Raw genomic sequence first — 12,771 nt, 5'->3', positions numbered from 1 at the left:
AGGGCTAAGTATAATGTCAAAGGGATTCCCTGCCCTCAAGGAGATTACATTCTTAAATTTTTTTTTGTTTTATTCTTTTAGTTTTAGGGGTTTTTTTGTAAATCATAAAAGTAATTTTTTTCCAGTTACATGTAAAAATAGTTTTCAACATTTGTTTCCATAAGATTTCTAGTTCCAAATTTTTCTCCCTCCCCACTCCCCAAGACAGAAAGCAATCTGATACAGGTTATATATGTACAATCATATTAAACATATTTTTGCATTAGTCATGTTGTGAAAGAAGAATTAGAACAAAAGGGAAAACCTCAAAATAGAAAAAACAAAAACAAAAGTAGAAACAGTTTGGTTCAATCTGCATTCAGATTCCACTGTTCTTTTTTCTGGAGGTAGAGAACATTTTCCATCATGAGTCCTTTGGCATTGTCTTGGATCATTGTATTGCTGAGAAGAGCTAAGTCTATCACAGCGGATCATCACACCGTGTTGCTGTTACTGTGTTTTTTGTTTTATTCTTTTTTTTTTTTTTTTGGTGAGGCAATTGGGGTTAAGTGACCTGCCCAGGATCACACAACTAGTAAGTGTTAAGTGTCCGAGGTCGGATTTGAACTCAGGTCCTCCTGAATCCAGGGCCAGTGCTTTACCCATTGTGCCACCACCTAGCTGCCCCTTTTTGTTTTATTCTTAAGAAACTTTGAATGAAACGAGCATTTTCTTACAAAATAAACCAGAACAAGAGAGTTGGACCTGAGATTTCAATCACTATACATACAATTTGCTCTTTTCTTTAAATGTGTAATAAATTCAACATCTAACTTTCAAAGCGGTTCTGCTTGTCTAGGTTTCTTTCTGTCCTTCCTTCTTTTCTGTGCATTAATGGCCTTTTTTTCTCCATTTTTTTGTTCTGAGTAGTGGGGCAATATTTTGAGTGAGATGCTTGTTTTTTTTTGTTTGTTTGTTTTTGTTTTTGTTTTTTAAGTGAGGCAGTTGGGGTTAAGTGACTTGCCCAGGGTCACACAGCTAGTAAGTGTTAAGTGTCTGAGGCTGGATTTGAACTCAGGTACTCCTGACTCCAGGGCCGGTGCTCTATCCACTGCGCCACCTAGCTGCCCCGAGATGCTTGTTTTTAAAAATTTATTTCATTTATTTTGCCTCTGTGGATTGAATATCTCCCTGATACCTGACGTTAGAGCACACTTCTCTGGGGAGGGACTTGTTTCTTTAAGGAATTTCATTCTGGCCATCTTGCTGCCTAACTTGAGGGTCTCAATCACTTTGCTGTGAGCAGGGTCCTGAAAGTTAGCTCTGTTCGTAGGAGTGAATTCCCCTCTTCCACGCCACTTGCAGGGCCTGGTTCTGGTTAGCTGCCAGTTCTCCGAAAATACTGCTGATGAGGGGAATTTGTTTACTTTGCCCCTGTTCTTGATGCTGATTCCTAGTCTTCAAAACAATTTCATTTTGCCATCTGGTTAGAGTGGGATTTGGATACTTGGTTGGGCAGGTCAGTGAAGGCAAAGCATGCTCCCATTTGGGGGGTCACAACTACCTTTGCCACCTGAAAGTATGGGGAAGTCCAGGGAACAACTCCTGGGCTCCCCTCTCCTCACTCTGGAAACAATGTACAGTGGAAGGAAATGCCTATTATGTGTGTGCCTGGCACTATGCCAACCACTTAATATATATGATATAATTTGATCCTCAAAGAAACTCTGGCAGGTGATATTTTTTACAGTTGAGGAAACTGAGGCAGGCAGAGGTTAAATGACTTGCAGAGGATCACACAGCTAATAAGTGTTGGAGGCTAGATTTGAACTCAGGTCTTTCTGACTCCTGGTTCAGTGCTCTTGACTCCAATGTCTGGAATAGTTCTTGGCCAAGGAGCCCGAGGCTTATGCTGCAAAGACTGAATTCACTTCTCTTTAACGCCCCTGTCACAGGAAAGGGGAAAGACAGAGCGTGGAGGAGTTGGGCAGCTACTGAGGAATTGCTCCCTCCCTTTGAACTGACTCAGGAATAGGGAGATATCCCAGGACATTGTGTTTGTCTCTTCTTGGTGCTTGGTCTCACCGACTCTCCTTGACTCGAAGTTGTCCTTACAGCACCTCACAATTCTAACCACTGTGGACTAAGAGTAGCCCACCCCTACTTCAGGAGGCAGGGGGTACAGAAGGCAGGCACACTGCTCCCCCGAGCCAACCTGCATGACACCAGATGGAGAAAGAACTCTCTTCTGCTGGTTTCTCTCTCCCAGAATTCTCCCCCCCTCCCACTACACACATAGTTCCAGAAAGCCAAGTTCAAATGATGTCATCAACGGGAGAACTCTGGGATGGTGGATGGTGTCTGCTTGAATCTCTCATCTCCATAGCAACATTATCTGGGCTGTGAGCCAAGGAACCCAGGGCTACACAAGAAAGAGGCTGTGTTATTGGATTACAGAGTGGAAAGATCATAAGCTTCCAGAATACAGTGGAGTCCATACACAGAAGGACTAGCCCACAAACTAAGAAACAAGCAGAGGTGACAGACAGGTAGAGAGAAAGGTAGTCAGAAGGTTACCTGGATGGATATAGATACATACTCAGGAGGATAGATAGATGAATAGATAAATAGAGATAGATAGACATGGCTAGATACAAGGATGGATAGAAGGATACATAAAGATAGAAGCCTAGACAGGTGGATAGATACAGAGATGGATAGATAAAAGGATGAGTAGAGATAGAAGGACAGATGGACCTATGGATGGATAGATATAGATAGAAGGATAGATGGATAGAGATGGAGAAATAGATGGATAGACACAGATAGCAGAAGGAGAGATGGATAGATAGAAGAATGGATAGAGAGAGACAGAAAGATAGAAAGTTGGGTGGATCCAAATCAACAGAAGGATGCTGGCTTTTATATGGTGCATTTAGCATTTATTATCTCATTCAGTTCTCATGATAACCTTGGGAGGTATTTAGTCATTAATAGGAATAATAGTTGCCGTTTGTCATTAAAAAACAATAGACAGAACCAGAGTAATATTCTATAATAGCCCATTGCAGCATAAAGAACATCCCCACCCCCTTAACTCTAATACTCTTTTTTTTTTTTGTGGGACAAGGAGGGTTAAGTGACTTGTCAAATTTGAACTCAGGTCCTCCTGAATCCAGGGCTGGTGCTTTATCCACTGTGCCACCTAGTTGCCCCTCTAATACTCTTTTATTGACTTCTTTTTTTTTTTTTTGCGCGGGGCAATGGGAGTTAAGTGACTTGCCCAGGGTCACACAGCTAGTAAGTGTCAAGTGTCTGAGGCCGGATTTGAACTCAGGTCCTCCTGAATCCAGGGCCAGTGCTTTATCCATTGCACCACCTAGCCGGCCCCCCTCTAATACTCTTTTAACCACAGTTAGCATGGGGGTGGGGGTGGGGTAGGAGAGGAGTCTAGAAGTAACATTTTGCCAGGCTTATTTTTTTAACTGGCAAGGGAGATGCAGACACACTAGGTGAGTCTCCTTCAGCAGCAATAGCAGCTAGTGAAGCCCTTAGCTCGGGGAAGTTGGCAGAGACAACAAATTAACCCAAGGAAGCCCTATCAGAAAAGTGGCTGATCACTCTACCATTGTGACATCACCTTTTGGAGGGAAGTTTCTACACTTGACCATTACAGCAATGCCATTCGTGGTGATCCATCTGCTTTCTGGACCTGACCTGACTTGGTGCAGGCTCTCTGACCTCAAGCAGAGGGGCAAAAGTCCTCCTTGGTTCAGCTCCAGAGCTCCTAGCAAAGGCTAACACTTGTGGTAGAAATAATAAATAGTGTAGTAGGACAGAGAAATAACCACGCTACATTCTTATTTGTCTTCTAAGTCCTTGGCTCTGTCTGGATGGACATGGTGAGACAAACCTTGGGATATTTCCCTATCAGTGGTTCAGCATTATTAGACAGATTATCAGAGATGAACACAGAATGGTGTGCTGAACAGCGAGTGAATTTCCTTGGCCAATATCTTCTGACAGTCCCTCTCCTCACCAGTTTCTTGAAGATGGAGCGGGATGATGACGAGACAAATTATGGTCCTGTCCCCAGCTTCCTCCAATTCAACTGAAGCAAATGCAGCTTTATCCCAATAAACTGTGTGGTAATTAGCATAGAGCTGTGATTGTGGTATCGGGGCTTGGAAATGGCCCCTGCAGGAGAGGGTCTACACTAGAACTAGGGGCTCTTCCTCTGGAGTGGTCTGGAAAAGTCACTATCAATCCTGGATGAAAGAAGATGCTTTTGGGAGCTTATGCCATGTAGCCTGGAATGTGCCACGCTCCTTTACCACCTTTTAAAAAAATGATAGGAAATGGTTTCAATGTACAGGGGGAAAAAGAGATGAAAATTAAGAGGTTGGTTTGTCATATAACAAGTTTTTTAAAAGTAGGAGCAGCAAGGGGCAGCTAGGTGGCACAGTGGATAGAGCACCAGCCCTGGATTCAGGAATACCTGCGTTCAAATACGGCCTCAGACGATTGACACTAGCTGTGTGACCCTGGGCAAGTCACTCAACCCCAATTGCCTCACCAAAAAACCCCAAAAAAGCAGGAGGAGCAATAAAGAAATTTGGACCAGAAAAATTTCAGAGACAGACAAGGACATTATAAAATAATGAAGAGATGAATTAACAGACATTTAACATTTCTTAAAACCATCAAGCAATCTGACAGTTAATAAAAAAAGAGATTAAGAAGAAGAAAGAAAAATAAAATGAAATAAAATAAAATAAAACAAAACCATTCCATTATTCGAATGTTTGTCTTTTCAATATCAGGATCAATTCCTGGCCACCAGATAGAGCTTCCCGCCAATGCTTCCAGGCTACTTAGAGAATATTCAAGATAATCCATCCAATGGTGACAACCTGTACTAACCCAGAGATTGCCATAAAGGGCATCGTTTGTGGGGAGAGTATCGGGAAAGGTTTGCCTATTTCTTGGAGTATCACTTTAAGCTGCCTCCACACCCAGTTCAAGACAGGAGGCAATGTCGGATCTTGGATAGTTGATCATCTTTCAGTCCTGGATGAGCTGGGCAGGTCTGCCAACACCTCTATTTCCCATGGAGGTGGTAAAATCTAGGTCTCCAGTCTTTCATCCGTAATCATGTGTGAAAAGATCATAAGATCCTAGAACTTAAAAGTTGGAAGAGACCCCAGAGGTCATCTAGTTTGGAGCTTCTTAAACTGTGGGTCACAACCCCTCATGGGGTCACTTAACACTGAATGTGGGGGTCATGAAGAATTTGGCAACAGTAAAAGGTTTCTGAACGTGCAATGACCAAAAATTATACCCGGGGTCGAGTAAAAATTTCTTGGGCGAAAAGGGGTCACGGGTGGAAAAAATTCAACAAGTCCTGATCTAGTTCCAAGAAATTGAGGCCCAGACAGATAAAGGGACTTGCCTCAAGTGACATATGTAAGTGGAGGAGCCAAGCTTGAACCAAGGGTTTTTTGGTTCAAATCTCACACTCTCTCCCGAGTCCCAAAGATGTTCATGATTATCACAGATTATAATCAGACCCAACTGCCAGAGCGATGGTAAATATGGGACAACTGGAGATGGTCTCGGATGTTTAAAGGCAGGACAAACAACAATAACGGTAAATATGGGGCAATCAGGGCTTTGCCTCAGAGTGAGAAATTTAGAGGGTAAAGGTGCTTACTAACCGTTTGTTGATAGTGCAATCGACAAGGCCTTTCTGGTGGAGGAGAAAGGGAAGGAGACCCCAGATTCCTATGGGGTAGGTCCCTTCTGACTCTTGGAAGTCACCTTAAGCCTTAAACCACTAGAATAATTCATTGCCTCTCCCACTGTTTTATTGGTGCCTTTGTTTTCACATGCCAGTCACTTCCAGGAAATGGAAATAGTTACCCTTCCTCCTCCACCCCACTACAGTTCTCCAGAAATTCAAGTCTCTTGTAACAAAGAAAACATGTAAGCCAAGGTGAGCGGTGTAGTCGTTCCATCTGATGGAGCCCAGCACTCCATCTCCTAGATCCCCACCCTTCTGTGAGAGGATGGGGACACCTCTCACTCTCTCCCCTCTTTCTGGAATTTTTTCACTTCTGAATGACCAGATGGTGTCTTCTTTGCTGCCTGCTTCAGGCACTAGTTACTGCCCCGCTGGTTGAGAACTGACTATGGGGCTTCTTGACTCCTGAGAAAGTGACCGGGAGCCATGGTGAGGAGCTCTTTTCTGTAGGGGTTATTGAGTTGTGAGTGCGACTTGCCCAGAATATATTTCATACACACTTAGAGGTGTGCATGTTGTCTCTCCTGTTAGAACGAGTGCTCCGGGAGGGCCTTTACTGGAATCCCTACTACTCTTAGCACAATGCCTAGCACACAGTAGGTGCTTGATAAATGCTTGTTGACTCGGGCACCCGACCTCACTTTTCTGAGCCTCAGTTTCCTTCTCTGTAAAAGGAGGGAGTGGCCTGGCTGATCTCTTGTTGTTGTTGTTGTTGGGTCTGACTCTCGGTGACCCCATTTGGGTGGAATTGTTTGTCATTTCCTTCTCCAGCTCATTTGACAGGTGAGGAAACTGAGGCAAACAGGGTCAAGTGACTTGTCTGCAGTCACTGGGCTAGTAAGGGTTCAGGGCCTGGTTTGAACTCTGGTGAGTCTTCCTGACTCCAGGCTAGGTGCTCTGTGCACTCTGGTGCCACCTAGTGGCCTTAGAATTGATCTCTCGGTTCCATGAATAAGCCACAATGCAGGATTCTTTCCAGTGACCCTACAGCTGTCCAGGGTGTAGAGTGAGACCATGCACTGGGCCTGGAACCAAAAGACCCAGGTGTGAATGCAGCCTAGTTATGGAGTCCTGGACAATGACTGCCTGTGTGGGTCTTAGTTTCTTCTTTGGTGAAATGAGGTGGGGAATAGTCTTTATATTTCCCCATCCTGTCTTTGGGGACCAGATCACTCGTGAGATTCATTCATTCACGATGCAGTAGTGATGGACGGACTCGTGAGAGGCTCTATAGGTGATGAGGCTCAGCCACAGGTCCTGGAGGTTTGTCTGAGGATGGCGTCTGTCTGATTTTTATTTAGAAGATGCTTGGGTTCTTCAGATTCTTATTTCCCTCTTAAGCTGACATTCAATGTTCATGTTTGTTGGTGGTTCCCCCCCCAGGACTCTGAGCCTCAAGATTGGCAAGTACACCCAGCTCCTTAGAGGTCCCTTCAGGGGGCTTCTCCACATTTGCATGGAGTCAGCTGTCTGAACAGCATCAGTGCCTCAGACGCTGAATCTTAAGGATTGGAACCAGTTCCTGCCTAAGAGGCTTTTTTTTGCCTTTGATGGAAACGTTGTCCTTTTGGGGAGCTCCGAATCTCAGAGTTGGAAAGACTCCATTGGAAAAATTCCAAACGAGCATCCTCCCTGAGCTGTACAAGTAAGTGTTCTTTGCCTGAAGCCCACTAGTGAGGGGGAGGCAGCGGCACATTGCTGTCAGGATCTGCGTTGGCATCATCCCACACCCGTGGTCCACCACCTTCTATAGAAGGGAAGAAGGCTTATTGCCTCATCCTATCCTTGGGAACAAGATCAGTCATGAGACTCCTTCCTTCAGTGTTCTGTCCTACCAGGTGCCTCCTTCTAGATCAGGGCTTCTTTATCTGGGGCCCACGGACCCCAAGGGGTCTGTGCATGGACTTCAGGGGGCTCTGTGAAGTTGGCTGGGAAAACAGTTACATCTTAATTCCTTTGTGATCTTTAATTTATGCAGTTAAAAGCATGACCGAGAAGGGTCTGAAAAGGCTTCCCCAGATGCTGCCAGAGGAGTCCCGACAATGTGCACAAAAGGTGAAGCCTGAGGATCTTCAGGGAGCAGGATGGGGTAAGTGCGGGCAGTGGGAAGGGTACTGGTCATAAAGTCGGAACGCCGCCTCCGACGGTTGTCTAGCCGTGTGGTCTTAGGCAAATCATCTAACCATCCTGTGCCTCAGTTTGCTCAGTTGTAAAGTGGGAGGAGCTGCAATGACTGACCTCAAGGGTCCCCTCCAGTCCCCAATCTGTTCTGTGATTTAGGAGCTCTGTCGTCCAAGGATTGGATCCAATTGTTCTCAGCTTCCACTTTGCCCCTGTGACAGCCCCTCTCCCCCAGCCTCGGCCTGGGGCGGGGGGGACTTTCTGCCATTTGTCCCTGAGGTCCAGCAGTCCTCTTCAAAGGGCTTGGATTGTCCCTTGAATTGAGCTTTGATCTTGCCAGGAACTCATCCGAGGGGCCTCTCCCTGGAAACCCACTGCCCTCAGACCTAACGTCTATGCATAAACACCATAAAGCAGGCGGGCCCCCATCTGTCCAGAGAGGTAACAGGGACTGTCCGGCAGCCATCTATTACTGAGTGAGGACACTGAGGGCCCCCCCCCCCTGGGAAGGTGTTTGTTTGCTTTAAGAGGCATAAACTGGGCCCTTTGGGCCGAGGCACCAAGGAGAGAGAGGGAGGCAGTGGGGAGGGGGCTGCGTTTGGAGTCCGGGGCCCAGGCTCAGATCCATACATCCTACCTCGGTGATCTGGGGCAAGGCCACCTTCGTGGGCCACCATTCCCTCCTCTGTAAAACAAGGGTGGCATATACCATGTGACCTCTCAGGCCCTTCCTGTTTGAGGCTGATGATCCTATGACCTCCAGGGCCTCTTAGAGGGTTAGACCAGAGGGCCTCTATCGTCCTTTCTAGGCCTTAGGATCTTAAAAAAGCTCTTGGATCCTGCTTCTGTGGAAGCTTCTCCCACTGACCCAGTTCCCAAGCCCCCTCTCTAAGACTGAACAGGCCGGGGCAGCTAGGTGGCACAGTGGATAGAGCACCAGCCCTGGAGTCAGGAGTACCTGAGTTCAAATCTGGCCTCAGACACTTAACACTTACTAGCTGTGTGACCCTGGGCAATTCACTTAACCCCAATTGCCTCACTTAAAAAAAAAAAAAGACTGAACAGGCCAAAATCTCCAGCCCCATTCACCTCCCTCCTCCCAGTGTGGGCTGGCCCTTGGATGAGAGGCACCAAGTCCACTACTGGGCCTGTCCTTGAAGCCTTCCAAACTTGGTAGGGTCTCCTGGAGCTCATGCCCCGGGGCCGAGCCTGTGACCTCCCAGGGTCACCAAGAACAAGAAGTGCTGGTGGCCTCGTCGATGGAGGATGAATAGGATATAAAACGATGGTCAATTGTGAGGTTTCCCCAAAGCTAGGGAGGTTAAGTGAAGATGGCAGAACTCCACCAGTGTCCCGGAGGGACCTTGGCTCATTCACAGCTGACCCTCACTGCTGGAAGGAAGCAGCCACCCATCCCTGTGTGTCACGACCTGCTTGGGCAGCAGTCTCCACTGGGGCCTGTGAACTCCTCAGAATCACCTTCTTAAAGGCACAAAATCAAATATAGAGGATCACAAAAGGAACCAATTAGGTTGGAATTGTTTTCAAAATATTTTTAAAAAACCAAGTCTGGGGGCAGCTAGGTGGTGCAGTGGATAGAGCACCGGCCCTGGAATCAGGAGGACCTGAGTTCAAATCTGGCCTCAGACACTTGACACTTACTAGCTGTGTGACCCTGGGCAAGTCACTTAACCCTCATTGCCCCACAAAATTTTTTTAAAAAAAGAAAAAAGAATAAGACCTTCGTGGGGCTTGACTAAATGACTAGATTAAAGAACCCAACTAAAGTCCCCAAATGCTGCTTCCCCAAGTGTTCTTACTGGTCCAGTGCCAGGTAAGTTTTTTTCTAAGCTAAAGTTGCTTTTAAGAACATTCCCAATCCTGTTTGCAGGGGCCTAGTTTGTTTTTTCATCTCAACTCTAACACCCATGGGGTTAGATGCTCATTTATGTTGTTCCCTTGTGTACTGCTTTTATGGGGGACATGGTGTCACAGACCCAAGAAAATGAGACAAACAAAAATATATTTACTTTATTTAGCCAATTTTCTAAAAGGCAAAAAAGTCATAAAAAGTAGCCACAAACAGTGAGCTCAGAATCTTCGTGTTTGTCCACGAAGGCTCCAAAACAAGGCATCACATGGAATTTAAATAAAGACCAACACACACATTTAGAAACCTTGGACAGAGGCTCAGCTTTCAAATGGTGGTGGACATTTTCCGGCAGCCGGGTGTGCGTGTGCATCCGTCTGTCTGTCCACTTCACAGAAAAAGAGGCCGGGCTTAAGCCTTGACACTGTAGAAAGATAGCCCCAAAAGGGCCCAAAGAGTTCCAGTCCCTGACACTTTGTGAAAGCATAGGCAAGAACATTCACTGCCTGGACAGAAGGACAGAAAAATGCAGATGAGAAAGAAGCCCCTAATAGTGAGATTGAAGAAACCCTCTGGAAAGTGCGTCTGTGTGTGCATGCGCGCGCACGTACATGTGTGTGCATCTGCAAGTGTGCATGCACACACATATGTGTGAGAATCTGCGTGTGTGCATGCATATGTGTGAGCGCATGCGTGCGTGCGTGCATGCGTGTGTGTGTGTGTGTGTGTGTGCACGTGTGGCCTGGTCTCAGGACACTGACTAACCAACATGCGACTTGAGAGGGAGACACAGAAAGCTGCTGCGACCCCAAGGCAAGCCTGGCTTCAGGAGTGGAAGGATGGGAATATTCTTTAGACTCATTTTCATGCCGGATGTGGCAGCAGAAGGGTTTGTTTGTTGTTTTTTTAAGACTAAAGTGAATTGACTATAAAAAGGACCTTCGACATGGGACTGAAAAAACCCTCCTGGTCTTCCTAAGCATGAAAGTCGTTTTTCTTTTTTAAAATTAAAGGCCATCCAGGAGAAAACAAGGCCAAACTCCTTCCTCATCCCCAGCGGAGTCCAACCCAAAGCCGACTATTCGTGACTTGTTTTAGCAGTGACGCTTTCCCACCACACAAGGGGCTGTTACTGTTCTTTCAAACTGTCTGAGTTCCAGATGCTTCCCAAGTTCTGCGGAGCATCATCAAATAGCTGGGTCTCTGCAAGGCCTCCCAAAGGTCAGAACAATCTACAGGCCCAAAGAGGCAGCCAGTCTGACGTGGGGCCTAGGAAGCAGGGGTGGGGACCTGACGGGGCTGGCCAGGCCGCTGGGCAATGGTCACAGCACAAAGGGTCTAGAGAATCTTGGTTCCTGGTATTTCAGTAATTAATTCTCACTGTAAGCAGGTTCCATAGGGTTAAGTACATGAAGAGAACGGCTGACGAAAATGAGACACTGAAGCAGCAGAGAGAGAGCAGCCACGACCACCACAACCACGAGCGACACTGGGGAAGAGGGCTCAGTGGGGCCAGCGGCTGGCCCTGGCTGCCTCCAAGCCCCCTAAGTGTTGGCCCTGCCGGAGCTGGATCAAGAACAGTTCCATCCATGTCCACGGCTGGGCGAGGCCACCAGTGACGTTACCTCCCCAGACTCTCCCAGAGCTCATCATTTTTCTGTTTGTCCTTTATAGGAGCAGACCCCAGAGCTGCCGCCTCACCACTGACCGCCCTGCCCCTCGTCCTCGATCATGCTGCTGAAGCTCAGGCGGTCGTCAGGTAAGAAGAGGCCTGGTTTGCTCTCTCTGCCATCCTTATTTTTTTTAACTTTTTTTTTTTTTACTATGACTAAATTATAATTTAAATAGAAGCTCAATAAATAAAGACAAAATTGGGGGCTGGACATTTTGACAGCCCTGAACAATTTTCTCAAATATTAATAAAAACTTAATAACTGTTACACAGCAAGCTTTGAATGACCTCCCACTCGTGTCTTTAACATGTCCTCAGAGGGGTGTCAAAGCATCATCACAAACCGGGAAAGGGGGGAGTTCCTGGAAACTCCCTGGAGACGGGGGTCACACACTCAGCTGGCAAAAGAGACGAGCCAGGGTAAGCGATGTCATCCACTCTGCAGAATTATTGGACAGCATCTGCTGAATTAAGGGCTGCAAACCTGAAGCCCCTTCCCTCAAACCGTCGACAGCAGGTGAATCTCATCGATTTTCACATTGATTCCTTTAGACAAGAAAGCTGACACGAGTAACTTGTTTGACTAGAACCAAATTTCCAGCTGTCTTCACCCTCTCAAGCACCACCGCCTGCGGCCGCTGGCCCCCAGGTACCCAGGGTGGGTTGCAGGGCTAGGTCTCCTCTTTGGTCCCACAGGGTGCGGGGCACATGCTCTTCTCACCCTGGGTCTCCATCATTTCGCTGAGGTCCATCGCTGGGACGTCCTCATCATACGGCTCATCGACACGGTCTCTCCGGCTGCCCTCACAGTCAGGACACTCCTAAAAGGAAGGTGACAGGCCCTGTGAGCAGACAGAATTTGCAGAACTCCCTAGGACACAGAGCAAATACACGTGTTCTCCTTGGGCTCCTGGGCTGACCGGGGCTGAGAGCAAGACACAGCCTGGGCCAGATCTGCAGACACTCTCTTGGCTCAGCTGCCCATCTAGCTGGGCTCCTTGCCTTTCCCCTCCAGATTCTGACCCTAGCTTTGCCCCGGGAGGGGTTGTGACACCCAGGTGACTCCTGGTAAAGTGAGACCCCCTCCACCCCCGGCCCTGTACCTGGGCTGGATCTAACCTCTTGTCAGTGTAGTGGGAAACTCCACCTGCTCTAGTCCCGGGGACTGTGGGCCTCACCCTACCTTCCTCTGCCCAATGAGACAAAGACCTGGGCCCTGCCCTCAGAGCCTTCCCTGTGGCAGGAGAGATAAAACACGGACACATGTGGTTCCCCCTTCCCCCACATGAGGAAGAGGAGGAGGAGGAGGAAAGGGGGATGACAGGG

The 12,771-nt window shown here is 47.3% G+C and overlaps 1 protein-coding gene across 5 annotated transcripts in view; it reads right to left on the bottom strand.

Moving 5' to 3' along the window:
- Positions 1-9,919: 9,919 nt before the first annotated feature.
- The window catches only part of PER2 (period circadian regulator 2), a 49,712-nt gene continuing 46,860 nt past the window's right edge, over positions 9,920-12,771 (bottom strand). For all 5 annotated transcript variants that reach the window (XM_044001501.1, XM_044001503.1, XM_044001502.1 and 2 more), the window contains one exon: positions 9,920-12,266. In XM_044001501.1, the coding sequence (XP_043857436.1) occupies positions 12,117-12,266 (150 nt within the window). In that variant the 3' untranslated portion in view covers positions 9,920-12,116. The remainder of the gene's footprint in view (positions 12,267-12,771) is intronic.

This window comes from Dromiciops gliroides, chromosome 4 (assembly GCF_019393635.1).
Source record: "Dromiciops gliroides isolate mDroGli1 chromosome 4, mDroGli1.pri, whole genome shotgun sequence".
NCBI classification, from domain to species: Eukaryota; Metazoa; Chordata; class Mammalia; order Microbiotheria; family Microbiotheriidae; genus Dromiciops; species Dromiciops gliroides.
Note: the sequence above shows the minus strand (reverse complement) of the source record. Positions and strands in the feature narration are given on the sequence as shown.